This window comes from Pyxicephalus adspersus, chromosome 6 (assembly GCF_032062135.1).
Source record: "Pyxicephalus adspersus chromosome 6, UCB_Pads_2.0, whole genome shotgun sequence".
Classification (NCBI taxonomy): domain Eukaryota; kingdom Metazoa; phylum Chordata; class Amphibia; order Anura; family Pyxicephalidae; genus Pyxicephalus; species Pyxicephalus adspersus.
In genome coordinates this window covers 12,678,192-12,688,087 of record NC_092863.1, presented here as the reverse complement: position 1 = coordinate 12,688,087, position 9,896 = coordinate 12,678,192, and the positions used below count along the sequence as shown (strand labels likewise).

At 39.2% G+C, this 9,896-nt stretch overlaps 1 protein-coding gene across 2 annotated transcripts; it reads right to left on the bottom strand.

Annotated features, from left to right (window-relative positions):
- Window positions 1–318: 318 nt before the first annotated feature.
- GOSR2 (golgi SNAP receptor complex member 2) lies at window positions 319–9,896 on the bottom strand. Of its 2 annotated transcripts, XM_072414591.1 has the most exons (6): window positions 9,813–9,896; window positions 6,926–6,990; window positions 5,697–5,805; window positions 3,297–3,429; window positions 2,118–2,258; window positions 319–725 (listed from the first exon to the last, which is right to left on the bottom strand). In XM_072414591.1, exons 1-6 carry the CDS (start codon window positions 9,839–9,841, stop codon window positions 564–566), a joined length of 639 nt encoding a protein of 212 aa, XP_072270692.1. In that variant the 5' UTR covers window positions 9,842–9,896; the 3' UTR covers window positions 319–563. The 2 variants fall into 2 exon arrangements, with proteins under 2 accessions (XP_072270692.1, XP_072270693.1); XM_072414592.1 differs by lacking the exon at window positions 2,118–2,258.

Genomic DNA, 9,896 nt, shown 5'->3' with positions numbered 1-9,896 from the left:
TATGTGGATTAAAGTGATTTATAGCCTAGCACTTTTCAGACTGTCTCAGAACAGGGAGGAGGAGCCGAGTGTGCTTCATTGAGGGGATTACCGATGAGGATTTACATATGTGTTACAAAAATGCTTGATTTTCTATTTTTGTTCTGACATTTACTTTACAGTAAACCTAGTATCATTAATGATTTTACATTTTATTTGCATGTGTATTGATTAGTATGAAAGTGTAACACCCTTATAGGACGTTTTTGCAAAAAATACACATTCTTTCATACAGTTCATATTCCATGCACAGCTCTCACCAGTGAGCTTACACTCCAGTACTCCATTAATTTTATTACAGAATGTGCAGCTGAGCAGGAGACAGTATTAAATATATAGAAGAACATGTATAACTTTCTTTTGAGAAACTGGTAAAGTCTTTGTTAAAAGTCTGTTTTGGTCTCTAAACGGCCTCTCTTCCTTCTCTGTCATTAGTGGCTTCAGGGATGTTTCACAGTGGATGAGGGACAGCACAGAGACTAGGCTTAGGGACAGTCCTTTGATTTGACCAATTTACCTCCATTTCATGTTAGATATTTGATGACAAGAATCATGACTACACAGGTAAGAATCATGCCTCCAATCATGATGACTTTATCTTGAAATGCCCTTTTCTCAATCAGCCGCATAACTGTGTTAGACAGACCTAGCATGTTGGCCACATCCAGAATCTTCTTCTGCGTTCCCTGAAGAGATAATAGGACAGAAATAGAAAGGGGGGTAAAAAGAAAAACATGTTATATGAATGATGACTAAGACAACATATTTATGTGTGGCACATATCTCATGGAGGTAAAAGGAGCAGGGATAACAAAAATAATTTTCTGTATGTGCCCAATAATTTGTAGTCTGGATTCATCAGTGTGAACTATGCTAAATTCCATGCAGGTGTAAAAGAAATTCCTTACATTTCAGATAACATTATATCCAAAATCACATCCTCAGGATTCCTACTGAAATACAGAACTTCTGAAATAATCCTGTAAGAAAAGTGATTGTAACCTTTTCAACATTTTGTATGGATTAAATTCTCTTTTGCTGTATGTGTCCCATTTGGGAGATTACCCTTTGTGTTTAGGAGAATCAAAAGCAAGTTATAGTATATCTACAGCAAAGGGAAATGACCTGTTATGTTGTTGTCCACACAACAACCTCTTGTTCCTAATATGCCCCTCAGTAAACCAAAGAAGCAACAAGAAAAAAAAATGGTTGACTCAGTAGCAAAAAGAAATAAACCTATTTTGCAGTTCCCAGCACCATTATTACAGGGCAGCTGCAATAAGGGAGAATGGTTATTTTGGATTTGATTTTTTCTTTTTGAACAGTTTTGAGACCTATTGACCTGTAATGTTTGATGCATAAGCTAGGTGATGGACACACAGATGTCTTGGAAGGCTTTGCTGACATCCTTGAAGTTTTAAGAGCTGGTTGATGGGTTCCACAAGTGCTTAGAATAAGGAAGTGTCTATGGGGGGCATATACTGGAGTACTGGCACCCTAGTAAATCCTTGGTTGCTAAAGTGGACCTTACTCACCTTCTCCATGCTCCCCTGCCTTGTTTGAGCAGACACAAAAAGGCTAACGCTTCTAGGTATAGGGCATAATAGGTGTGGACCACATGCTTAAGTGTTTGAGTCTGAATGGCCAAACACCAAGCCTGAACATTGAACAAAAAAAAAAAAAAAAAAAAAAAAGGATGTGTAAGATGCAGGCCTACACAGGGTTTGATTATTCGGGTGGAGGGAGGGAGTAAAAAGGTATTATACGTAGGTTAGGAGGTAAGTTAGTTATGTCTGAAGTTGCTGACCCCCATGTAAAAATGCAAGTTTATTGGTCAATTCTTGGCAATTATTGCTTTCTGAGACACTAACCTAGAACGATCAAGGAGCCAATAAAGTCAAGCGCAAATATGTTCAGAGGTAATGACTCAGAACTAAATTCAGATGACTTAAAAGAGGAGGTCATTTCTCTCACTTCACTTTAAGAATAAATGCAGACTGGATGCATTGACAAATGTTGAGTTGTTTTAAAATTTCCATTTAGACCAATTGCCCCATCTTGGCCAACTGATTCCCCACCTTTAAGGTCTTCCTTTGGTCCCTCAGCCCTTCCAGTATATTGGTACCACTCCCCAGGAGGTCGTCTATGCCTTGGTGGGCGTTACGGACAGAGGAGTTAAATTGGAGGGTCTCATCAATGTGTATTGAGGTCTCTGAATCCTGTGTGAGAAATTGGCAAGTGACTTTACTGGTTATTTGTGCTTATATAAACATTAAGGGTTTCAATTTTATAGTATTGTTAGAGATTATGCCCTATAGTCATACATTTGTCTATTGTGCATCTGTAACATAAAATTTATCGGTTGTATGGTACCAAAATCTTGCAGGAATATTGGTTGGGAAAATAAGCATTTAAAGGCTTTATATGACACCACAAAACACCAAAACCTTGATCACTGAAACAAATAAGTAGAGTGTCTGCCATCCTTTTCCTCTTCTCCTTACCATATGTTAAAGAATAAATAATTTATTTTTAATTTACTGATAAAATAAAACAAGTCATCTTATTACCAAGAGCAAAAATCTCATCTGTGGTACAATATTCTTAAGTTTGCCCAGTACAGTTTTATATTGACGCTGGTTGGAAAGGTTTTACAGCAGCAAAATCTCTTCTTTATCTATTGGCTCTGCACCCCCCTCTTTGGGGTGTTCCCATACTTCCTACAGCTATGTAAAATATATGACCACCTAAATTTCCAAAAGGGGCCACCTTTCCTAATGCCAATACCTTCACCTGGAAACCAAAAAAGTCAGTCAATCCTAGTACACGGATTGAGAGCTAAACCACGTGTACAGTAGGTTTAGGCATATACACCAGTGCACCCATTTGTCTTGGGCATTCCAGTAAATAAATATTTGTGACCAATAAGAAAAAGAGTAATTTTGCTAGGACCAAAGGTGTTCAAAAATAGCAGTAAGAAGCAAAGCTGGGAACGGACCTTTGAGAAATGTTAAAATTTTAATGATTGTGCAGCCAGTCACTGTAATCATTTTAAAGATGAGATCATTGTCCTGGGCCCACCTGTTTAGGGGACCCCAATATTAAATTTCCTTGTCTTATAATTTAGCTGCACAAATTTGCAATCAGGTATAGGAAAGGTGACTACACATGAGATTAAAAAAAAAACCATAAGCAGCTGGGAACAATCTTTATGTTGAATATACAGATAAATGTAAAAAGTTGAGAGTGAAGCTTACATTGGTGGTGTAACTCCGTGTCAGCAGCTCTTCACGTTCCCTCTCCTGTTGTTCTTTAGCATAGCGCCGATGCTGGAAATTCCTCAGTGCCGTCTGTAGATGTTGCACATCATATTTCAGCTGGTCTACCCGACTGCCAAGATAAAATAATGCAAGAAGGGTTAGGACCTAATAACTATTCAATTAAAGAAAAGTCAGTTGTTGCAGCAAGAAAAGGTGCAATTTCAAAGACCCCATTAATAAACTCAGAATCTAAACATGTTCTACGTTGGCTTTTAACATTTACTCATTATCAGTCTGTGCAAAGGGTACTCAAGCAATGTAATACCTTTTAAAGAACATACTTTTAATATATCTGTTCTTATATTAAACCCCCCCTACCCCCCTCCGAGTGCACCTGACCTGGTAGAATACTCACCTTTCTGCCAGTTCCAGCAATCTTCACTATGAGGCCTTGCGTGGCATGACACAATCTTTTTTTTTAAAACAGGAATATCTATAATAGCTGCTATATTTACATTGCAATGCCTGGCTGTCATTTTGTTAGTCAGGAATTGCCAGCAAGTGAGGGAGGATTTTTTTACACTTCAAAAAATGCATTCGGTACATGTGTAGCAATGTCCACAGCAAGTTAAAAAGTTTTTAGCACAAAAATACAGACAGCTATTCTTCTTTAGACTTCCTGTGGCTTTACACCATTTGTTATTACTATATGCGTCTCATAAAGTGAGAGATATAGCATTAACATTCTGTGCCTCCATTGCGAAATGCTATCATGTTTTTTAGGGAAGAAAGTTGTCTTCTGACTTTTGCTGCTGGAAACAGACATTAATATTGATCCTTTAGTAAGTCAATTTGGTAGGAGACATCAGGAAGGTCTAAAATTTATTATGATTATTACTACTTTACCTATTTTTCACTGTTTGCCAAAAGCAACATTTTTTTAATTATTTTATAAATATTGAAGTATGTGTAGGCAAATAAAAATTCCTTATTTTTTCCAGAATATCTGACTTTGTTGCAGGATGCTCTTTTGTTTTGGTGCATTGTGGGTTAACAGAGGTAACTACCTGCTTAGTATGGAAACTTGACTTGCTATCACAGAACCATACACAGGAAACCTGTTTCAAGCCCTTCTCCTGACCTGACTCATTTAAAAGCTTCCCAAAACCGCCCTGGGGGTGTGTGTGGAATCCGAAGGGGGGGGGGGGGGGGTTAGTGTTTGCATGCCAGCTACATAAGTATTCAAGTTCTCACTTCTTACCTCCCCCTCTGTTTAGTAACTTATTATTCTGGTCAATTTTGAACCTTTTTGAAGTCCAGGTTATAACAGCAGATAGGATCTGGGACATTTTTCAAACCATAAAAAAATAATTGGATCATGGAAGCAGAGACTTGTAAAGAAATGTTATTTGCTTCCGTTTCATACCAGTAGAGTTTATCTTCTTAACCCATTCCGGAATGTAGATTACAATGGATGCCAAGCAATGCCATACTTGAGAATTATGTGGGTGATAGTAGACGACAGGGTAAAGGTAAATCATATCAAGGTAACATGTGAGGGTCTAAATGATCCATTCACAGGTAATATTACCTGATTTATTAGTGATGAATAATAAATATAACAAACTTTAGAACTTTTGCATCCCTATTTTTCAGTCTTATATTGTATGCAATCATTTGATTTAGTGCCTTTGACCTCATTTGGGCACCATGAATTTGAGATTATCTATCTGCCCTCAACTCCAAGTCTTCTGTCAACCCACCTACATACTGCATTCTCAAAGACATCTTGTTCTCTGTAAGAAGTTAGCTGTATGACCATGGTAGACACTCTGATATACTGTCACAATTCAGAATGTCAGGAAATTTACCTACTGAGGCAGAACACCACTACCAAGATGAAAAATACAGTCAAGATTATGTCTTTTGGAGCTTGAAACCATTTAGCCAAAAGATGATGGTGAGGTTAGGTTATGTTTGTAGACAAATGGCTTACTATATGTATTAAAATTCATCTCAGGTATGCAATACATTTAAATTCAGGCCTATGTAGTGTATCTATGTGTTTATGGACAGTGGCACAATCATGTTGGAACCTAAAAGGTTTTCCTCAAAATGTATTGGTGTGCTGTGGCTTTAATAGTATCCTTCAGTGCAACGCAAACATATGTAGGGCTGTCTTGGTACCTTTGGCTATATAGTAGGTTTGATGGTCAGGTGATCACAAACCTTTGACCCGATTGTGTAATGTCCAATGCTGGAGGTTAAATGTTGTATGAGTAATGGATTCCTTTAGTGGAATAGAGGAAACCACATGATGAAAAGCTGTATGAACTGGTTTCCATCAGGGAGTGAAAAGAGATAACAGACACTGCAGTGGTTTACTATTTTACTTACAGCTTAGCATTCTGCCTTTTGCTGGGAGGCTCTTTGCTACACAGGATTTCCAAACGCTCCAGGTTACTAAAGATCTGGTCTATTCTTGCCTGGATTTCATTTTCTACAACTGGTAGGAAATTGAAGGAAAGAAACCATGATTAAAAGAACTGATTCTGTAAATGTTGTAATGCTTAACCATATCCTACAGTATATACATTTGCCAAAATATGTGTAAATTAAAAATCTAAAGTATTGTATAGGAAGCAGTTACAAGAATATAAATCAAAGTAACATAAGGTATGCTTCATTGCATTGGGTTGCAGGGCTGTGGACGAGGGCCAGTAATGCTTTAAAAATGTACCTTCACACAGAGTGTATTTGTGGTATTTGGGTCGGGTTCACCTAACCCCTAAGTAATAGAGGAAGCTGCAACACTGAAAGTTGGCATCTACTGAGTAAAGTTGTGGCAGGTCACATGCTTTAATGTGCTCACTTAAGGTTAATTGCTTGATAACAGTACTGCCCCAAGCCTAGCTCTTCTACTAAAGAGGATCTATCCCCACAGACAAGAAAACAGAAGAAAAGGTACAGAATACCTAGGCACCCACGTTTAGGGCCTCTTCCTACAATGGCTGTATGCTGCATTTAAAAAAATGCACTTTTGAAAGTGCATCACTGAGTTAGGCTGCAAGGTGCTACAAAGAGGTTTTTGAGGCACCATTAGGAAATCCAGCATACAAGCACACCACCTTAGTGGGCTTAGGGTCTTAGGCTATAAGCCCGTAGAACCTAAGGATTCTGATCATGGGATGTATATGAACCAATTAAAAAATTAACAATAGGATGAAAGAGCAAATCTTAGTGTAGAAAAGGGGTGTTTCTTTTAAAGGGTGCCTGATTTTTGCTACAAATACACAAAGAGCAGAATGAAAGTGCCACATCTTCAATTTTAGCTGCCAGGAATACTTTGAGTCATCACTCATATCAGCATCACAGCTGATATGTGTAGCACAATACACAGGTACTGATAAAAGAGCAATAAAGCAAAGTACTGCATGTATGTTGATAAGATCAAACAAACTTTGGCTACATATGAAATCTATCAACTTTGTTTCTATAACATTAACATGTTAGTGAGATCAATTACATTTCAGATGTTCTTCAGAAGTCAAGCTAGCCAGAAAGAGCTTAATAAACGCAATTAATGTTCCCACATCCTATATACATCGGGGAATTTTAACACTTACGATGTACAGATTGTTTGTCACATGTTTCCAGGCGTCCCATCTGTGACTGAACCTCATGGACATGTCTGAGAGAAAAAAAGGTCACAATAAATATGAAAATGGTAAAATATAGTAATAGATATTTAATTGTAGTATTACTTAATGAATATTATTACTGAAATATGTAAAAGATGAGTTGCCAGACATGAAACTATTCTGTATTGAGCAGAATTTTTAGAAGTATCATGGCTGTTGGATGCAAAGGAGCAGTCAGTTCCTGTGTCGTGGCTGCAATCCCCCACACTGACTGCTCTCCCAGCAAAGAAAGAAGCAATATCAGCTTAATGGCAGAAGCATTCCAGTTACAATAGATCCAGTAAACGACCTCTATTTAAATAACTAAAAATCACTTGGGAAATAATATATATTTAGTTTTTGCCCCTTTTACCTGTCATTATTAAACACATTTTCAGAGAAGTGTGTTTGATAATTGATCACAACGCTTCCACCTCCAGCTTCGTACTGCTGGATTGGTGCACAACTGTGCGACTATCAAATACCTGACCATTGATTTGGAGAACGGCCAATCCCAATCAACATTCAACTTATCAGTCCAAACCATATAGAAAAGTCCCTGTCAACAAAATTGCATTTATTTGAATGTTTTTTCTATTAAACGTTGCATAGTATATGCATAATATTAGCATAAATCGATGATGGTGGGACTGTGGCAGAGTTGTTCTGTTCAGGATGTGGAAGCTGTAGGGGAAATGGAACAAATCAAACATTAGTGGAAAATTCTCCTGATTCAACAAGTTTCTTTCAGAGTTTTCCCTTGGCAGAGATGATCACCTGATACTCAATTGTCACTGGAACAGGTGTCTCCATTGGAAGTTGCACACTGTTGCACTTTAAATCATTCTTTTACCCCCCTACAACACGCAAAAAGGATTTTGCCCTCTGACTATCTACGTGGGATCCTGGAAAAGCTCTCATGGGCTCTGTCATCCTCATATGTTCCAGGATCCTGTGCTGAGGTCCAATGACATCATCTTCTGTCACATCTGAGTGTTTTACTTCTTAGATGTTAACCAAAAAAAAAAAAAATAACATACCTCCAATCCTGCAGATCAGTCTATCTGTTGGAAGGTTTCTTCCACCGGGACCTGCGTCGTCCTGGTATCCATCTTCAGCCTGGCGCCAGGCGCTAATATCTTTTTCTCTCTTCTTCCGCATTCTTCTTCCTACGTCAACCAATCTCACACTGCGCAAGCACGAAATCAGGTGATGTAGATTGGGAAATAAACTTACTGATCTCACTACGCATGCGTGAGATCCGCATTTTTTTTTCCTACTGATTAAAGGGCTCTTTCTGGGCATTCCCACGATGCTCGGGCATGCGCAAAAGGAGCACCCAGAGCCTCCCGTGTGTGACGTAGGTATCCCGGGAGGCTCTGCACTCCAATTCATTGTCGATCGCCTAGGCGATCATTTTTTTTTTAAAAAAAAAGAATGTTGCACTTAAAAAAAAAAAAACACAAACAAAATTTTTACTTTAAAAAAAAGTCTTGTCTACCCTTCTATGTAAAGTAAAAATTCTGAGTTTAGGTACGCTTTAATTTTGGGGAAGGGGGAGGTGTTTGTCTTAGGTTCAGTTCACACCATATGCAATAAAGCAAAACTGAATCCGTGTGACTCACCTATCTGCGTTCTAGCAATGGGAGTCACCATCTTTCTTCTCTTCTTGATGCAGACGATCTTTGGCCATGATCGGCCATACCGGGATGAAATAACCCCTGTACTGGCATTTGGGAGTTCAAGGGAAGGCAAGCCAGGATAGCCGAGTATCTTTTGCAACCAAAGCTACATGCCCAGTAACCTGTAGTGATCAGGCAGGTAAGACTGATTATTTCAGACAGGACATCGTTTGCCATATCGACCTCCCTGATCATACAAACTTAAAGCGTACCTAACCTTCGAAATTTCACTTTACATAAAAGGGTAGGCAATGTGTAGCACCACCCCCTAATTCTTGATCGCCTAGGCAAATGGGAGTGCAAAGCCTCCAGGGGTTACCTACGTCACGCATCACGGGGGGCTCTTGGGTGCTCCTTCTGCACATGCCCGAGCATCATGCCCAGAATTTTTTTTGCGCAACGAGAAAAATTTCCCAACCTCACGCATGTGCAGGGACATCGGCAAGTTTTTTTTCCATCCAACGTCACTCGATTTCGCACCTGGGTCAGATGACGTAGGATAAAGGACCAGGAAGAGAAGAAGAAGATGGCGGTCCTGGGACCTGATGCAAGACACCTCCATATGGATCGGACTGCCCGATAAGAGTATTTTTTTTAGGCAGTTTTCAGTTTAGTTCCTCTTTAACAGTATACTAAAGGTTATTATTATTAATAAACAGTATTTATCCAGCGCCAACATATTAAGCGGCGCTGTAAAATAAATAGGGGTTGCAAATTACAGACGAATACAGTGAAACAGGAGGAGGAGAGGACCCTGCCCTTAAGAGCTTACAATCGGTTTGGCTCTTGCTCTACACATTACATGTAAGCCGTGAGGTTTCGGCACATGGTAAACACGACACACGTGCTGTGACGGTACAAGCTCCATCTTGCCAGTCTGATCCTGCCATCAATACATAGCGAGGCAATGGACTGAAGCAAGCAGCTTAGACTTCACTGGCAACATGATGGAGGAGCAAGATGCCAGCCTGACCATTTATCTTGACCAATCTGATCATTTATGTTTTAGGTTGTAACCATGATAAGAACTTTCTCATTCCCTTTTATAGGTCTGTGCCATGTGTACAGCCTGGCATGTCACAGCTGATTATATCATCTCTCTTCCATTTCCCCCTCTGACAACACATTTCCTGCCTGTCAGAAACACTTACTTGTTACTCTGATGATACAGAGCCTCCATGGCTGCAGCTTCTGTAACCAGACCCCACTGATCGGCAATCGATTATTACCAATAG